Below are 20,504 nucleotides of genomic sequence, written 5' to 3' on the forward strand. Positions count from 1 at the left end.
CGTGGAAGGTTTCAAAGAAAAGAAAAGACGGCGCAGAGACAGAAAAAAAGAAAGAAGTGTGGCAACGTTGAATCCTGATGACAGGGGATTAGGTTGTGTGTGGGTTTGATAAAAAGAGATATGTAATTTGTGTTATAACAAGGGTTTGATTCGACTGAGAGAGAGAAGCAAAAACATTCAAAGAAAAGAAAAGACGGCGCAAAGAAAGAAAGAAAGAAGTGTGGCAACGTTGAATCCTAATGACAGGGTATTAGGTTGTGTGTGGGTTTTATAAAAGAGATATGTAATTAGTGTTATAACAAGGGTTTGATTCGACCGAGAGAGAGAAGCAAAAGCATTCAAACAACCCTAACTGACTCAACGGCTAGAATTTTCCCGCTTTACGTACACTGTCTTCGCGCTTTACTTACAACGGCCATAATTATTATTAATGTTATGTTTACTCAACGGTCAAAATCTTTTAAGAGTTATTTATTTTTATTTTTTTAAGTAGCTGGGGGAATTGAATTCAAAAGTAAAAATTTTAGATATCAAGGTTCAGTTTTATATATGACAAAGACCGAATGAACACAACTGTATTATGGAAGTTTCAGCCGACAGCAACTTACCCTATCTTCTAGACCATCTAAAAACTGCACATAAAAATTTGGACTTTATTTTTTTATTAATCTTCTTACCCAATAAATGGAATATAAGTTTGAACCTTTTGTTAGATTAAGTCTCCAGGCACATAGATCACATCCCTTTATTACTTATCTACATACTACTTCATATTGTTCTAAGCCAGCGCCAAATTAGATTTAAGTTCATCTAACACTGCACTTTTTTAGTCATCAACTGATTAACTTTTATGGATAAATCTCCTATACACTAGAGTAGTATTGAAGGGCATCTTTCATATGAGGCCTTAAAAGGAGACATTTTAGTGGAGCATTAGCATTTTACTAACTAAAATTTAAGCTAGAACCTATAAAGCATCTCAACTATGTCTCAAGGCATGGGTTGACAACTTGTGTTCTGTCTGAAACTGTTAGAAGGAAACCTGAGTCTCACAGAATCTTTAAAAAAAAGTCAGCAACAAAAGGGTATAAAATGAAGGCCGCAAAAGACCAGTAAGAGATAAAACTTGGTACTTCTTCCTTTGGGGCAGGCAGCAAAGTCATTTTTAAATCACCCTTCATTCCCTCATAATAAATACTAAATGCCAGCAAAGTCATTTCAACAGCTTTCAAGTGTATATAAAAGAGTCGGAGCAAAGAGAATGGCCATTGCATATGGTCATGGTTTTGTCCTTTTGTATTTATATGCAATCCACACATGTATAGAGAATAAATTGAAGTCATAAGGTAATTGGAGTTCAACAAAAATCACAAAAGCAGTTATCTTGTTTTTAACTTAACACATTCAAGCAAAGTAGTATATAATATAGCAAACATCACAAGATTATATCTTTCAAACGCCCTATGAACACCCAATTGAAATATAACATTAGCTCTTGGACTTGCTGGTCACCATCACCCGATTTTGTTAATCCTACCCTTTATGTAAGCAATAACTTCATCTAAGGTGGCTTTACGTCCACTTCTGAAGTTCCAAAGCTCAGGTATCACAGATCTCCCATTCGGATTGGGAGTGGTCTTGGCACAGCTTGAACTATTATATTCATTCAACTCCTTCAAAGCTGTCAACACAGCCATATATGCCTCCTCTCCCAAGTCTTCCTTTAAAGTTGACAATTTCTGGTCATCTTCATCAATTACTTCCTATATAAAGAGACATCAAATTGAGTAAACATTACATTAAATTATCTTGAGTTCATCTGTCAGCTTTATATGTAGACAAACAACAGGCCAGGAAGTAATTGTGATGTTGAAGCTCATCAAACATAAAAGCTGGCATTCAATTGTCTGTATTGAATCAATTTCAGATTACATATAATTGCATGATGATTATGTCTGTATTGTTGTGACAAACTTTTAATTTTGAGGTAAACTGAAATTTATCCATAATTATGAGTTCCGGAAAAAGGAGTCTTAAGTCTGTAAAAAAGGATATTTCAACAACATATTTGAACAAACTCTTCCAAGATCAGAGCTTTTTTATACCAAAATGTAAAGCTCTTTCTAAGTGTAGGGAGAAAACAGAGATGGATGAGCATTTATAAAGATATACCTGCTTTCCCTCCCCTTCAACATCAATAATCCTGAAAGGGTGCCATGTTGAGTCCAGAATCTGCTCCCATCACATTCATACACCTTAAAACCTTCAGTTGCCGTTCTAGTTCAGAAATCTCTAACTTGAACTTATGTTCATCGTCTAGCTCTTTCTCAAGCTTCAATAGTTTATTCATTTGAGCCTTTATATTGTTCAAACCTTTTTAGCCAAAGCTCACTATCATTGTTTTCGGATTCATGATTTGACTTCCCTAATATGTTGGCCACAATCCCTTTCCAAGGCCAAACAAACATTTGATCTTGTTTAGGTTGCTCGTTGCTGATATCTTCCTTCAAGTATTTTGCCTTTATTTTTTGCTTCTTTTGGATGAGCCAATGCCTATTCCTGAGGCATGTTGACGAAGTTCTCCAAACTGAAATGACTGCTATTTTTTTTGCCTTCACAAAAAGGGCATCTGAAAGTGGAATTTGGATTCTTGATCTTCTTGTATTTCACTGCTTTGAGTTGATTATATGACTTCTCTAAGTAGTCATCCTTATCACGCTCGCTGATGTCTGATTCTTCTGAACTGCTACCCATTGAAGCTGACAAGTTTGAAAGAAAAAAAATCAATCAATCTATGAGAACAATTCAATCCTTGACAATTAAGAGTGAATCAGCGAATGGAAATCGATAAAATGAACAACACAGAGAAGAAAGTTAAGGGATTTCTTTATGAATGAACATGAATATCAATGGACAGATTCAAAAAATCCACTATGTATGTCATTGATATCTCAATTAATCATTACTTAATGACATGATGAGGTGGTGTTAACATCGAAGACTCATAACATAAATTCAGTTATAAAGATGGATCTATATGAAAAATATGTAGTGACACTTTCAATTCAATTTCCTTTATTTTTATCATTTATTATTAGTTACTTTAATTCCTAGTACTAATCAAGAGGCTGTTACTAACAAATAATCCAATCAAGGTAAGTTAAAAAGCAAACAACCTTCCCAATTTTGTAATTTATTTTTAACTTTGCAAAAAGCGTAATTTAATCTGACCTATTACATCGACTTATATATATATATATATGGGGGGGGGGGGGGGGTTGTGTGTGGGTGTGTGTGTGTTTTCATGGGGTAGGCTGAGAGCATTGTTAGTGATCGGGACCCGAAGTTCACTTCTCGCTTCTGGGGAGCATTGCAGGAGGCTCTTGGCACTCAGTTGAGACTGAGCACTGCTTATCACCCACAGACGGATGGTCAGACTGAGAGGACCATTCAGACGTTGGAGGATATGCTGAGGGCTTGCACCCTGGAGCAGGGTACTGCATGGGATCGATATCTCCCGCTGGTTGAGTTTTCATATAATAATAGTTTTCATGCTAGTCTGGGTATGGCTCCCTACGAGGCCTTGTATGGTCGCAGGTGTAGGACACCTACTTGTTGGTCAGAGGTTGGAGACACAGAGCGGTTTGGATTGGATTTTGTTCAGGAGACTACTGAGCAGATCAAAATGATTAGGGATCGTCTGAAAAAGGCTTAGGATCGTCAGAAAAGTTACTATGATCTCAAGCATCGACCTCTAGAGTTTGAGGAGGGAGACCATGTATTCCTGAAACTGTCACCGGTTACGGGTGTTGGACGAGCCCTTGGAGTGAGGAAGCTGAGTCCGAGATTTATTGGACCCTACCAGATTCTTCGTAGGGTAGGACCGGTTGCCTACCAGCTTGCCTTACCTCCGCAGTTAGCAAATTTGCACGATGTATTCCATGTTTCTCAGATGAGGAGATATGTAGCTGATCCTTCTCATGTGGTTCAACCTGATAATGTTGAGATCCGGGAGAATTTGAAGACTCCTATTGGGCCACTGAAGATACTCGAAAGAGATGAGAAGAAGCTGAGAAATAGATCTATTCCTATGGTGAAAGTCCAATGGGAAGGAAGGACGCCTGAAGAGTCCACTTGGGAGCGGGAAGATGAGCTTCTCCGGCAGTATCCTGAGTTTAAGGACAGGTACGTTCTTGATTTTGCGGACAAAATCGGTAAAAGGTGGGGTGACTATAATAGCCCTAACCTAATTAATTAGCAAATTGCATGTAATTAAATAATTAAGCATGTTTTAGTAAGTAAAATTAAGTACAAGGCTTAATTAAATGAATCTGAGTCACTTTGGAGTTAAAAAGTGTACTCAGTGAAAAATAAGGGGTATAAATGGGTACTGACGAAAGTGCCCAAAATATAAAAATAAAATTATAAATATTCCTAGAATAATATTCCAGATTTTTGGGTAAAGTTTGATAATTAATGGAGTTGAATAGATAGACGAACCAATACCCGCTTAAAGTCACTTAACCTATGTTAAGTGACTTAGACACCAAAAAGAACCCAATTCCCTCCCCAAACCCGTCGACGCCAGAAAGAAGAAGAAGAAGAAGGAGAAGAAGAAGAAGAGGGAAAAGAGAGAGAGAAACCCTAGGGAGAGCAATCCTCCACCGATTGGAGTGATTCAAAAGCCTAAACCACTCTAAATCTTCCCTTCATCACTAATCCTAGCTTGGTTCTTAGTGGGGAGTGTTGTGTTGTGAGATATCATCCCCCAAAATTTTGACCCATTGATGATTGGGTGTCATGGAGGAGTCCATTGCTTGAAGTGATGCTTGGAACCTCTTCCTTGGGTGTTTTCTAGGTGAGTTCATGTCTTGATGCAATTCCTTCCATGAGTTTTATGGTGATGGCTATGTTAGGGTTTCATTGAGGAAGATGTATGCATGGTGGGGTAACTTAGAACTTGATTGAAGTTAAGTTCCTTTGTAAATGTTGCTAGTGATGATAAATAAACAGTAGAAATGCGTTTAGATGGTCATTTAGTTGTTGTTCCATGTATTAGAAAATTTATGCTTGAAATATTGATTTTCTAGTAGTGTAAGACATGGTTTGGTTGGTTGGGTATTGATTGTGCCTTGTTGTGTTAGGATTGAGGCATTTGGACCAACCTTGAGAGACCAACCATTGGAGCAAGCTATGGAGCTTGATTAGCTCCACTGGATAGGTGAGTTCATGCTTATGTTTGGTATGAATTGTATAGCTTGGTTGATAGCTATGAGATGTTATTGGATGCAATATGTGTTAATTGCATTAAACCTTGTGTAGGTTTTGTTTGAGAAGTGAAGTATTGTAATTGACTGACTGTGGAACCTGTTGGTGGTGAACAAAGGGTGACAGAAGCATTGAGGTAAGCCTTCGGACCTTGGGTGTAATTCCCTTGACTGTTCCACCAAGCCCTGAAAGGGTAGAGGTTGTGATTGTGTATGTAAATGCAATAAAATAGTGTAATGCTTTGTTATACGTATGTGTATGCATTTGGTGTGGCATATGATAGTGTTTCCCTATGTTGGTATGTTGCATGACGATGCGTAAATCATACTTGGTAGTTAGCTGGCCAGTAGGACTATTTGCATCTGAGTTTCCTTAGGACAGCTTGAGAGCTCGAGGGATATCTCCTGGAGATGTTATTGCACTTTTCATAGATATGTATTTACTGCATTATTATTGTTATTGCTATTACACTGATATGGAACTGTGGGGTGGGGAGATGCTCCAAGGACCCCTGGTTTACTGGATATATTCGTATATCTCACCCCGTGTTGTGGGGACCCCCTTTCAGGTAAGGATGCTGCAGGAGCCACCAGTGGCAAGTGGCCATATCTGGATTAGCATATGCATGAAGTGTTGCAATTTTTGAGATTATACATGTTGTTTTGTAGCTCACATGTATAGAATTGTAATTTATAGGCAATGATAGATTTATGATTTGTATATTGGAATGGACTTAGCCTATTCTCATGCCTTTGGTCATCTCTTTTGTTGATGGGAGCCAAGGGAATGATCATAGTGTTTTGTACGCTAAGTTCCATGATTTGTAATGAATATGTACTGTAAATGATGCCTACTTGAAATTCAATATATGCATGCTTTTATGTATTGAGTTATTGAATTGGTTGGGCTGAGAAATCATATTAGGTACCTAGTTCTAAATTGGGAATTGTTGAGAAAACAAGGGTTATGCTGCCCAAATTTTAGTACAAGCCATGAGGAAAAGGGCATGCATGTCCCTTTAGATGTGTTTGTATTATGCAAGAACTAAGAACCATTTATGGAGAGGAATTTATATGATAGATTTGGACCGTGGTGTATGTATGGAAGTTGTAGATATTTTTCTTAGCTTTCCATAAAGACCAATATTGTGTGAATTGAACAAGAACAACTCTAGTTAGAGGTAAAATACTAAGAATTGGTGAAACCTTCAGAGCTTTGGCGCACCGCGCGCCATAGTGCTTGGAAGCTTCTTTTTCGTAGCGCAAATCGCGCCGGGATCACCAGCTGGCACACCTGGCGCCAACCTTGGCGCCTCCAGCGCCATAATGATCGGGAGCTTCTGTTTCGTTGGCGCCCGCCGCGCCGCAGATGGCGCCAATCGCGCCGGGATCAGCAAGATTCACGCGCTCGTTTCGTAGGAAGCCCATAACTTGGGCTACAGTGCTCCGATTTGAGCGCGGTTTGAACCCACGAGTAGCTAACGAAGAGATCTACAATATAGTAGAAGTTGTGGAATAAATAAGAAGTAAATTAATGGTTTACAAATGGAATAAGAACATGATGTTAAGCTTGGTTTATCTGATTCCGCAAGGTAATATGGTTACGATCACGCAATTGGATATATTAAATTCGGCGTCGTTTTAAAAAGAAAAATTTATCCGGATTTCCTATTGAGCCAATGTGATTGTAACTGCGCTTAATATCATAATGCGATGTTAACAAACTGGTTCTAGAACGGGGTGTTACAATAATCAAATCAGAACAAAACAAATCATATCAGAGATGTACATAGTAATTCCCAAGGAATGACCCCAAACAGAAATCAACGTACGTGTTCCCAAGGGAGGACCCCAAGCGGAACCAGAACATATCGGAGGCGTACACCGTCAATCTCAGGGGGAATCCCAAGAAGACATCAGTGTACATAAGATCAATGGCCAGAGATCATCACATAACAGAGGTGTGCACAGTCAATCCCAAGGGAGGACCCCAAGTGAAACTCAACATATAACAGATATATACACAGTTAGTCCCAAGGGAGGACCCCAAGCGAACATCAGTGCATAAACAAATGAATAGGCAGATATCGGCTTTTTGACCACTATAGCCTTTTTTAATAATTAATTACTAAATTGACCCTATTTATAAACTATTTCAAAAATTTAACCTCTCCAGAAAACATAACAATAATCTGCCCCTGTTTGACTGTTGACCATGAAGCCTACCCGGGTAGCTCTCTCCCTACCCGGGTATTTTTTGAAAATTTTATCCTACCCGGGTAGGGAGGGAGATACCCAGGTATATTTTAAAATTCTGGAAAAATGATTGAATTATTTACCCGGGTAGGGAGGGAGCTACCCGGGTAAATTTCTGACTGCCAAATTCAACGACATGCACCTAGCCGGTGCAATGGCATAGCACCTGACCCTCTTCCTCTCAATATTTCCCAGTCTATCTCTATTCTTCACTACCACCAAGCTCAACAAAGCTGCAACACCAGATCCAAGTGAATGTCCAACAAAAGTCAAAGTATAGTCTAGGTGCTTCTCTACCAACTCCCTCAAAACTTTACATTCAGCTTCCAAAACCCATTCAGCAGCCTTCAACAACCCATTGTGAACATACCCCCCATCAAACTTTTTCTTCCCCAATCTATTGTCCAACAGAACTGCATAGTCACTCTCCTTTCCCAAATTTAAACCCCTAATGGCAAGAACTATATCAGCATGACCATGATCAAGATACAGTATATATGGTGGAGCCTTCCCTGTGGTATCTTCATATGTCATTTTCCATAGCCCCCAGGAGGTTCCCGAATGGGGTGGCGAAGATCATCTTCATACACAGCTAAAATATAGAGGCAAAGGCGAGGGATTGGCTCAAATTCTTCTGCAGTGGCAAAGCCCCAAGTCTGGTTATTCCCTTGTAAAAGAATAAGCTATTCCCTTGTAAAGTTTCACTTTTAATGTTTATTCCCTTGTAATTATTGAGGTACACTATGCCTTACTTCTGCAAGCTTCTTTTTCCTTTTTCGAGTTTTCTCTTCTTTTGACGGGTTGTTTCTTCTCTGCCAAAATTTTCTGGTTTTATTTCAGATGATATGATTTTCTGTATATTGAAAAGGGTGATAGACTAAAGTGTTGCAGCTTTGTTGAGCTTGGTGGTGGTGAAGAATAGAGATAGACTAGGAAATATTGAGAGGAAGAGGGTCAGGTGTTATGCCATTGCACCGGCTAGGTGTATGTCGTTGAATTTGGCAGTCAGAAATTTACCCGGGTAGCTCCCTCCCTACCCTGGTAAATAAGTCAACTATTTTTCCAGAATTTTGAAATATACCCGGGTATCCCCCTCCTTACCCGGGTAGGATAAAATTTTCAAAAAATACCCGGGTAGGGAGGGAGCTACCCAGGTAGGCTCCATAGTCAACGGTCAAACAGGGGTAGATTGGTGTTATGTTTTCTAAAGAGGTTAAATTTTTGAAATAGTTTATAAATAGGGTCAATTTGGTAATTAATTATTAAAAAAAGGCTATAGTGGTCAAAAAGTCGCCAGATATCATTACAGAAATAACATCAAAACATATCAAAGTAAACACATTAAATAATATCAAAGTAAACACATCAAAACATATCATATCACATTATCATATAGCTCTATATGAATGCATCTATATCATATATCTCATACATATCATACAACCTGACCACAGTCCGTAAACTATGGCGGAACACAAAGTAGGAGCGAACCCCATAAACATAGAGCTTACCTCTTGAAGCTTTTTCAATCCGCTTACTTGTGGCACAAGTTACTTATATATCTTCAAGAAGGTTCCGATCCTTTTCAGTCCCTAGGTACACCTAGAGAAAGAATCCAAAAATACAAATCAATAAAATTCTATCATGCCTAGATTTTACATAAGGCATACATTTTATCGTTTATTTTCGTTTCTTTACGTTTTTGCCAATCCTATGCCAATACACAAGTCATGCTGATAATTCTATAAATCCTCTTATTAGACATTTATTACAATTTTTTATTGTTCCCTAGCCCCAAAGACCTTAAATGGCCGAAACCAAAACTCGGAAGGCTAGGACTTTCGTTGGGTTAATTTAACCGAAACCAATAGTTCCTTGAACCTCATTTGTTCCCTAAGTTCTATCTAGCAATTTAAAACACATCCTTTGGCCCATTCTTTCACTCAAGGCCGTGGCATGCATATAAGGAGGCCACATTATTTTTCATCATTTTTCCAAACTAACTCACTTCATCAACTAGATAATTTCATGCATTGGAGCCTCCGCATTTTATCAGAATAAATATAACTTAATTTATCCTTAAACCATCCTAAATCACTCTAAGGGCCGAAATTCATAGAGGATCTCCAAGGTTCCTTTCTTTTTATTTATTTATTTTCTTCACTTAATTTTTGTAACTTTTACATACATAACAACTTCACAATCCATATCATTAAATTTTTGCACAATAAACCCTCCATAACCCTACATAGCCGAACCCTAAAGGGAGAAGGCATAGGATTTTTTTTCCAATTTTGTTACATACATACTCATGCTTATTTTTCCTTTCCTATATACAAAAAATCAAAAATCCATCATCAATTTAATTTTAAACTAATTTATTTCCCACCCAACACATGCTCACAATTTTCATGACTCAAATCATCAAAATGAAACCATGAAAATAAAGGTTTCTTACCTCTAAACACTTGTACAAAGCCTAGAGAGCAACCTCCAAGCAAAGCTCCATAAAAAACTCACTTTTTTCCTTCAATGAATAGTAACTCAAAAATGGGGGGAGGAAGAACTCCACACACAAGCAACTATAGCTCAATTGATCGGTGGAATGGATTCATTGGGTGGTTCCCAATCAATTTCATGTTATAAACTTTTGGATTTGGTGGAAAATTCAAGAAGAAATCAAAGGAAAGAAAACTTGAAACCTAACCCCTTCTTTTTCCATGGAGCGTCGAGCACAGAGAGGAAAAATAGGAGACATCACGCGTAGGAAAGAAGAAAATAAAGGAATTGACGGTGTGAAATTTTAAGTTACTTTAACTGGGTAAAAGCTTATCTATCTACACACTTCCTTCCAATACCAAACTTTACCCAATGAACTAGAATATTTTTCCAGTCATATTTTTAACTTTACTTTCACTTTTCAGGTAACTTAGTTTACCCGCATTTTTACCCCTTAACTGTCATTTTAACTCCTTTTTCACAAAAAGTGACTTTATTTCTTTTTACTTCTAATTATTCTTCAATATTAAATCTATAATTACTAGTGAGAGTTATTATATTCACCCTACCTTTTAAGGATTTTGCCCACAAAATCAAACATAAAACATTACACATACCTGACGTCAAACTCAGGATAATGCTGGAGAATATCATTCTCCCACTCCCAAGTAGCATCTTCAGGAGTCAAACCTTCCCATTGTACATTGATCATGGTAATAGTCCTGTTTCTCAACACTTTTTCATCACGTGCTAGAACCTTCAACGGCCCCTCAACAAACTTTAAGTCTTTCCTTACTTCAATATCGTCCCGCTGTACAATGTGGGACGCATCAGGCACGTATTTGCGAAACTGAATGATGTGAAAAATACTATACAGATTTGACAGATGTGGAGGTAAGGCAAGCTGGTATGCCACAGGTCTGACCTTCTTTATAATCTGGTAGGGCCCAATGAACCTAGGACTCAACTTCCTCACTCCTAGAGCACGCCCAACACCCGTAGTCGGAGAGAAACAGATAAACACATGATCCCTTTCAGAAAATTCAAGGGGTCGATGCTTTTCATCATAATAACTCTTTTGGCGGCTCTGCACTTTTTGGAACACCATGAAGTTTCACAATCTCCTTCACATATTATCGAGCCAATTGCTCAATAGAGAAACTCATCTTGACTGGAATGAAATGTGTAGACTTAATCAATCTGTCTTCTCACTGAAAATATAATTCCATTGAAACATCAGTGTATCAGCCTTTCTACTGATAATATAATTAATCATTTATTGTACATTAGTCCTTGCACTGATAATACAATTTACAAATTCTACTGACCAGAGAAACTACACTCTATGAATTTCACAAGGAATCTCCTTGATACATACCAAATGCAAAACATAACATCATAACTAATACTCTGGTTAACTATTCAAAGGCTCTCCCCAATAATAGCTAACTGACATGTCTCACATGTCTAGTTTGACTCCCAGGGTCAAGCCATAGGCAATCAACACAAACTGTAGTTTGAAAATAACCCCCAGGGTCAAAGCCATAGGAAGTCAACACAAACTATAGTATGAAAATAACTCCCAGGGTCAAAACCATAGGCAGTCTACATACCAAAGTCACTGGCCATGATTCTCATAACATACATCATCATAACATCAAAAATCATATAATATTTATATGAATGTGAATGAATGCACATATACAATATATCAAACACTTATTCATAAACTGAGCAATCTTTTTCTTCATACCAGACCACCAGAAATTTGGTTTCATGGCCTGATACATCTTTGTAGCAATAGGGTGGATAATGTACTTACCCTGTATGAGCCTCAGTTAACACCTCATCCACTATCTGACATTTCAGAACAATGATCCGACAACTTAACACCGAGCTTATCAGTGAATACAAAATTCTTTTCTTTCATAGACCGAACTCCTCCATCAAATAATTGAGCCTCTTTAATCCGCTCCTTTAACGAGTTCAGTACTACAGTAGAAGTCAACAAATACGGATTATCCTCTGAACTGACAGGAGTGTTGAAATCTCTAAACTTTTTAATTAAATCATACTCCGAAATCATCAAATTAGCCATACAGACCGCCTTCTTACTTAAGGCATCGGCTACCACATTGGCTTTACCTGGGTGATATTACAATTCAAAATCATAATATTTCAGAAATTTCACCCATCGGCTTTGCCTCATATTAAACTCTTTCTAATCAAACAGATACTTTAAACTTTTGTGGTCACTGTAGACAACAAAATCGGCACCGTATAGAAAGTGTCGCCAGATTTTCATTGCGAACACTAAGGCCGCCAACTCAAGATCATGTGTTGAATAATTCTCTTCATGCAGCTTTAACTACCGAGAAACATAATCAACCATCTAACGTTTCTGCATCAATACACAGCCTAATCCAAACTTAAAAACATCATAATATATTTCAAATTTACCTGCAAGATCAGGAAAAATTAATACCGGAGTGTTACTTAACTTCCTTTTTAATTCCTGAAAACTGACTTCACCTTCTTGGGTCCACACAAATGGGTTCCCTTTACGGTTAACCGCGTTAAAGGTAGTACCATCAGTGAAAATCCCTCAATATAGCGCCTATTATATCCAGCAAAACCAAAAAAAAAATTCCTGATCTCTGTAATATTTTTAGGACATTCCCAATCTAACACTGCTTCAATCTTACTCGGGTCCACTGCCACTCCTTCAGATGAGATGACATGGCCTAGAAATTGTATTTCAGAAAGCCAAAAATCACACTTTAACGGTTCAGCATACAACTTATGCTCTCTCAGAATCTGCAAAACAACTTTCAAATGCTCAGAATGCTCTTCTTTTCTCTTTGGATATATTAGTATGTCATCAATAAAGACAACCACAAACTGATTCAGATAGGCTTTAAAGATCTGATTCATATAACTCATGAAGATGGCCGGTGTATTTGTAAGCCTAAAAGGAATAACCAGATACTCATAGTATCCATATCGGAACCTGAAATCTATCTTTGGAACATCATCCGGCTTTATCCGGATCTGATGATACCCAGACCGGAGATCAATCTTAGAAAATACAGTCGCACCACGCAACTGCTCCAACAAATCTTCATACGCGGAAAAGGATACTTATTCTTGATAGTAACCTTGTTCAACTGCTGGTAATCTATACACAATCTCATAGACTCATCCTTCTTCTTAACAAAGATCATCGGGACTCTCCATGGAGACACACTCGGTCTAATAAAATTCTTACTAGATAAGTTTTCACTCTGCTTCTTTAATTCAAATAATTCCAGAGGTGACATTTGGTATGGAGCTAGAGACATAGGCCTCACTCCAGTCAACTAGTAAATTGAAAATTCAATTTCCCTCTCTGGCGGACAATTCGAAATTTCATCCAAAAAGCATAAAATCAAAGACAATAAGGATATCAGAAATTGGCTCCTTATCAACGCCAACTAGACCTCCCAACAGAATAAACCTGGAATCTCCTTCCTTCAAGGCCTTTACAACCCGAAGGACAGACAGATAAGGAGATTCTCTCTCTCTTCATCATACTTGAACTTCACATCTTTACATATGAATGATTCCTCACTAACATTCCCAACAGCCGTAATAATACGCATAGGGACTCTCATTCTTGTTACAATCAAATTGAATGCTTCAACTTACATAATCAGCAATATGGCTAATTTACAGGTAACCCTGGCTTTCTAATGATAGGCAGACATTATTCCACCAATAAGCTGTGTCCACCACTCTACAGTGGCAATGGGGTCTGTTCCACCATTATTGTGGGGTGGTGAATGTTTCCTAAAGGCATTCAACCTTCTGTCACAAATCTCTCTATCCTCAATGCGCAGCCTATTAGACCTCATAAGACTTACTTAATCGCTACCACCAGCTCCACCACGATGACTAAAAACTTCTGCATGCGTGTAAACATTGCAAACCCTTTCCTTCGCATGGAGAGTATGAGGGAGTGGTGGCGGCTGTGGTGGCAACAGGGAATACTCTTGTGGCTGCTGCTGAGGCTATGCACCTGTACGCACCTCAACAAACATAAGACTCTTCATCTCAAGATTAGCAAACCTATTGGCCTCCAAAATATCTTGATTCACCTTAATCATTAATTTAAATTCATGCTGCCAAGATGCAGCCAAAGTCTGCTGCAACGCAGTCAAAGCTGTCACTATAGGATCCAGGGGTGGATCATCATTATTAAATGTCCTACGAGTCCTCCTTAGAGGAACCATATCTCTGCATATATTACACTAAGGAATGAGTTAGCTACGCTCACACTCAGTTATCACACATGCATTGTACAGCACTCCAGAAAAACACTCAAGAACTTCCAACTTCAAATATCTTATGCCATATATCATGTAACTCCCTAGAGCAACTACTCTGATACCATAAATGTAACATCCCCGTCTCGAGCTGGTTCAATTAACATACATATGATACAAACAGAAACAACGGAAGACTTAACTTACAAAAATACGAGCTAACTTTTTCTTTTTCTTTAATCCTTTTTCACAGACATATCACATTGCATACTTCTTCTAATTTAATTCTTATTTGACGGAGACGAAAATCGGATAGAGTAACCTCTGTAAATTGGACAACTGGGGATTTGCAAATCCCACCCTCAAGGTACCCTGATAAACAATTTATACAGTATATGCTTTCAGACATACCAGATATTCATATAGGATCATAAACCCATCCATTGGCGCATGCATAACTTGGTTCGGTGCCACTATGTCTAACAACATGCATTCCAACACATAAACATAAACTGAATACTACATCATCATATCAACATGCCTGAATACTCAAATGTACATGCATCCAACTAAAAGACATGTACAAAACATATACAGACCATATACAAAATAAAGGATTAGACATCATGATCACCAAATGAATAGAACACTATACAACAATACATGTTCTCCAAAACTAACATCTATAATAAATAGTAGCCACCGGCTACCCAGAACTCCATATCCTCATACTAGTACCTCTAGCCACGGGTAGTGTCCTTGTCCCACGAGGGATCTTCAATTAACTGTGTTCCTGAAATCATATCCTCAAACGGGGTTAGAGACGAATCTCTAGTAAGCTCCAGGTTTATAGAGAACTCTCCATACCCTGGGCTCACTTCCTGCATGACAGTTGTAACACCCTGTATATATCTGGTAATGTTATCATACTATCGTATTAACCAGCGCTTAATTAAAAATGCGGAATATCTTTTTCTTTTCGATTATGATGGTCATTATCATTACCAACTTGCGTATTAATCAATTAATAAAACATCGCCTGTATGTAATTGCAATAAAATAGCTAACTGAAGTACCTCAACATAGATAATAAAAGTGTGTCTCTAGAAATCACGGAACTACCACAAGTAGGTCGGACCAACTAGCAGGTTATACAACTCCAATCTAAAAGTACTAACATAAACTGTCATGGACAATCCCCATGCTCACTCAAATAAGGCAACACGCCCAACATCAGTCTCAACAACAACATAATCATGAATAACGGAAAAGATAAACAACATCCAAAACCAGTCATGGCAGCAATACAGCATAATATCATAATCAGCTAAGCTCTGGCCTCCTGCCGCCAGAGGCATCAGTCACCATACTACCTGAACCTGAAATAAGCATTCCCCAAACGTGGGGTGAGATCCCTAAACAAGAAATCTCAGTAAGACAAGGGGTCCTCAAGGATCTTCCACCCCAAGCTCACTTACATGTGCAATGTAATAACCCAAAAATCTTGTACTCGATATTAGCCTAATGAAATGAAATGAAAAGGGATCAAGTCCATATTCAGTGAACGAGTAGCTTTGAATAAGCAACATTAGTCCTAAGTTAGAACCCACTTTAAATAAGATAATTAATAACTTAGCCCAATGTGGTTTAAAGCCCAAATAAAGTTAAAGCCCAACCTACTTAAGAATGTAACTACGTTAAAGGATTCAAGCCCAAAGCAATGCAAGCCCATTTTATAAGAAATGGCCCAATTAGTATCTAGACCAAGATTCAAGCCCACACCACCTAGCCTTGACCCAATTACAAATGGTCCAACACTTATTAACTTAATGGGCCAAGACACTCACCAAGCCCAACCCAATTCAAAGGAACAACCCTAGATGAGGTGTCATCACATGATTGGAGGAATTTGAATGAGCTCCACCTCCCCTACTATGGAAAACTCGGCCATGACAAGAAGAAAAGGGAGTGGTGTTGCTTTCCACACTCCCTAGGTGCCACTTAAGGAAAGAATGGACAAGTAAGAGCTTGAGTAAGACACACTCCAAGCCTTAACCATGCATGTGATCTTCTCCAAAAAGCAACTCACCTTTTCTCCTTACACACCTTGGAGGGCGCACTCATGACAATGAAAAGGGAAACTTTCTTCTCCCACACTCCAAGCCATGCATGACACATCAAAGACTCATGAACCCAATACTTTCCTTATTCATGATTAAAAAGTAGATCCACTTTTCCCCTCCCCCTAGGCGAAATTGTCATCATGAAAGGAGTCAAGAGCATGACTTGTCTTACACACTCTATATTGAGTGTTGCACACTCAAAGCTACCTTATTCAACCTCCCTGCATTGGGAAGAACACCATGACACCTTAAGCTCCCACCCTCCCTCTTTATGCGAACCCCTCATCACTTGGTGCATGACATGGAGCTTGCTTGTTTTACACACCACACATTGAGTACCCTACACAACTATGACACACACTAACCAATGATCTTATTGGTGAATCAAAGTTGAACCTTGCTTTCTCTACCCTAGGCGTGAGATGCAAGAAGGAAACCCTCAAAATCCCTTCCTCCCCTAGATCCACGTGAAATACTTCATGGAAAGGAGATGGAGTATAGAACACTCATGCATGATTACCTCTCCTCCCCATGCGCACACCTCCTCAAAGGACCAAGGAGAATAAGTGACTTATATGACACCTTGAGTGTCCTACACTCTACACACTCTCATTACCCCCTCCCCATGCTTATGACAACCTTGAATAATGTGAGGAGACTTGCTTACCCCACACTCAACCAAGACCTAGCCTATCCTATCCTAGGCATGATGATTAGGGAGACTTGAATAAAAAGGTGTACAAACAAAGACCTCTCCCTTTCCTAGTCGTACACTACCTAAAGAACCAAATCAAGGACACACTCCCTCACTTCTAGCGTCGGCCACCCACTCATAAACAAGAAACAAGTGAACCAACACCTCTCCTCTGCTCTTAGACTTATGTAAAGAGAGATTAAGAAGTGGTTGGAAGCAACTCTCAATCCTAGAAGACTACTTGAAGATCAAGTTGGAGTTATATTTTAGATATCATCTTTGAGGTAAGATTTCATGAGCCCTTCATCCCTTCAAGTGAGTAGAATGAACTCTAACTAGTTTATATGACTAGATCTTGGACTAATAAAGCCATGCATGCATCTTTCATCTTTAAAATCACCTCTTAAGTATGTCATCTCTAAATGGCCGAACCTCAATGGTATGCATGCACCCTCTAAATATTCACAATATTTACTAAGCAACCTAACCCTAAATGGCCGAATCTATATGTACCCGACTAGATATTGAATATGTTCTTTAAGGTAATATGAAAAGTGTTGAAGTAGATGTTTTAAACAACATGTAGGAAAGCATTACTTGAAGAATCACCACCTAAATGGCATTAACCCTAAATGGCCGAACTTGATGAGTATTAGACCCATGAACATGTTGTCAAAATTATCCCTAGGCATGCACTCTCTAAATGGCTGAACCCTAATAAGCCTAAAAGGGAAATATGTGAAGGTTTTCTTAATACCATGATGTGTGGCCGAAATGTATGCCATAGAATATGACTTATGCATGAAAACAATTAGTAAAAATTATCTCCTAGGCATTTTTAGAGAGTCGAACCTATGACATGAAGAATATTAAAGTTTAGATCTTTTAATTTTAGAACCATGTACTAAGGTTGAATATGTGACTAGGACAAACCAAAGCTTGAAAAGAGATCCAAGATACTAGGACCTTCATTTGGCCGAATCCATCACCTACGGGAAGAATTTACAAAGCGAAAAAGTGTAAGTGATTTATGGTTGTTGAAGCGGCTACCCTGTGGTTGCCACCCCTTTATGTTAAAGTGAGGTTTGACTGCAATATGTTATATGATGCATTACATGATATGTTTGGTTGTTTGGAACTAATGTTTATTCATGCAAGTTTTGTAAGATGGCCTGTGCACTAATACCACAGAGGCAACCTGACGAGGACCCTGGGTATTCGTCCATAAGACCATGGAGAGTAATTGCCATGGCAGGATTGGTATGATGATATGAAAACATGATTACTTTCCAAACTATGTTTCCAATGTTTTGCCATTCTATTATTGTACATGTTATTATGTGACTATTGCAGGAGTAAGCATCATGGTTTGGAGGTTGCTCCAACTGTGAGTCCTTACTGAGACCCCCAATCTCACCCCTCTCTGGGGAAACCCACTTTCAGGAAAAAAATGACCAAATGGGTAAGGCAGGGAAAGAGGCTGGTACGAGTTGAAGAGGAACCTGCGCAACCACGTGCAGTTGATGATGACTCCAAACTATTGGAGATATTTAGGAACTTACTAGCCGAAGGAAAGCTCTTGGAGGCAGACTATCTTATATCAGCTCTAGCTGGGCCCATGTGGCTTGAAGAGGCACCTTCCTAAGGGTGTACCTAAGTTCTAATTTGGGATGACTGTAATACACTATGCCACTTAGACTATTTTGAACATCTTATATGCCTTTGAAGTACGATATTTTGGGATGTTTATGTTTTATGGACTTATGAATTTAGTAGGAAAGATTAAGTAACATAAGTCACTATCCGCATAAGAAACTTAAGTAACTACCTACTGGGTAGTAGTCAACACTAAAATTATGATCATGTAAGTGAGCCCCTAAAATAACGCATAAGTATAAGCAGGGTAACCAAGTAGAGATTAACTTGTAAGTAAACCGTAGACAAAGAAAGAGAGAAACTCATGACTAGAGGAATAGATAAGTTAGGGAAAAGAACGAAATTTATTCCCATTAGTAAATCTCAACTTAACCACGCTTAAGTACATGGATTCCGCGCATTGAATGTCAAGCAATGTTACACCTTTAATGGCCTTATTAAGGGTGTTACATTTTTATGGTATCAGAGCAAATTTCTGATCTTTAGGATGAGAATTACACTCTAACTCCTTTATTTTACTTGTAACATATGTGCAACATTATGCCTCCACGTAGGGTACCTACTCGCAGTAACCCGCAAGGACAAGAGGACATACAAGGCCAGATTAACACCCTACGGGACACCATTACCCAGATGCAGACTAATGCAGGGGAAATGTTTCAAAATATTTTGAATGAAATCAGGCGCCACCCTCACAACGCGACCAATAATAATAACGTCGCAAGTGGCTCAGGCACTGGAGGAACCGGTAGTGGTGGACCCCAACCGCAGCCAGAACATGGAGCGGCTGGCCGAAATAATCAAGATCTGCTGCTGACATTTAGGAAGCACAAGCCGCCCTCCTTTCAAGGAGGACACGATCCAATAGTAGCTGTGCAGTGGCTACAGGCCATGGACAAAATATTCAGAGTGGTTCAATGCACCGATGATCAAAAGGTGCTGTTCTCAGTGTATATGTTGGAAGGAGACGCCCATCATTGGTGGGCTAATGCGTCCCAACCCTTGGTGATGCAAAATGTGGCAATTTCGTGGGCCATGTTCGAAGAAATGTTCTTGGAAAAGTATTTCCCGATGTCAATCCGGGATAGCAAGCAAGGCGAGTTTGATCGACTCGTGCAAGGAACCATGACGGTGGATCAGTATCATGCTAAATTCAACGAACTACTCCGACTGGAAACTTACCGAGGAACTATGCCCATGCCAGACTTTCTGGCAGCAAAATTTCAAAGGGGTTTATCCGCTAGGATTGCGGAACTGGTAGCTGGCAACGACCCCTGTGACCTAGCCACCCTAGTGAACAGATGTTGAAAGGTGGAAGCAATAGGATTGCAAGCAAGGAAGCCTGCAGAAACCAGCGGAACTGGAACCAAAGCTCCGATGGCTAAGAATGGACAATGGAGAGGAAAACGCGAAGGCAGACCATGGCAGCCCAGGCGTGATGGTAACAAGTTCAAAAGGCCCGGGAATCCTCGAGAAAATGGCAACAGGGCTCCCAATTGCCCCAAATGTAAGAAGGCCCATTTCGGCAACTGTTTGAATGGCTCAACACAATGTTACAAGTGCGGCCAAGAAGGACACTTCATCAAAGATTGTCCACAATGGGGAGAACAACAGACAGCTGCAGAGGCGCCAAGAGTGGGCAGAGTTTACACGCTGGATCAACATGGCGGACCAGGCGGCCGAACTAGTTAAAGGTACGATCAAT

General features: G+C 39.1%; 1 protein-coding gene and 1 pseudogene across 1 annotated transcript; one reads left to right on the top strand and one right to left on the bottom strand.

The window, feature by feature from the left end:
• Positions 1–7,622: 7,622 nt before the first annotated feature.
• Positions 7,623–14,293, bottom strand: LOC133303411 (uncharacterized; annotated as a pseudogene).
• Positions 14,294–19,339: 5,046 nt separating this feature from the next.
• LOC133303412 (uncharacterized) lies at positions 19,340–20,107 on the top strand. The gene has a single exon (XM_061503325.1). The coding sequence runs from the start codon at positions 19,340–19,342 to the stop codon at positions 20,105–20,107; it is 768 nt and encodes a 255-aa protein (XP_061359309.1).
• Positions 20,108–20,504: the final 397 nt, after the last annotated feature.

This window comes from Gastrolobium bilobum, unplaced genomic scaffold (genome assembly GCF_033153095.1).
Source record: "Gastrolobium bilobum isolate Gb01-03AN ecotype WA unplaced genomic scaffold, APGP_CSIRO_Gbil_v1 utg170427, whole genome shotgun sequence".
NCBI lineage: Eukaryota > Viridiplantae > Streptophyta > Magnoliopsida > Fabales > Fabaceae > Gastrolobium > Gastrolobium bilobum.

What these genes read in the sequence shown, in the direction of transcription:
- LOC133303412 (XM_061503325.1), top strand. Translation starts at nt 19,340, where the DNA reads ATGCCTCCACGTAGGGTACCTACTCGCAGTAACCCGCAAGGACAAGAG.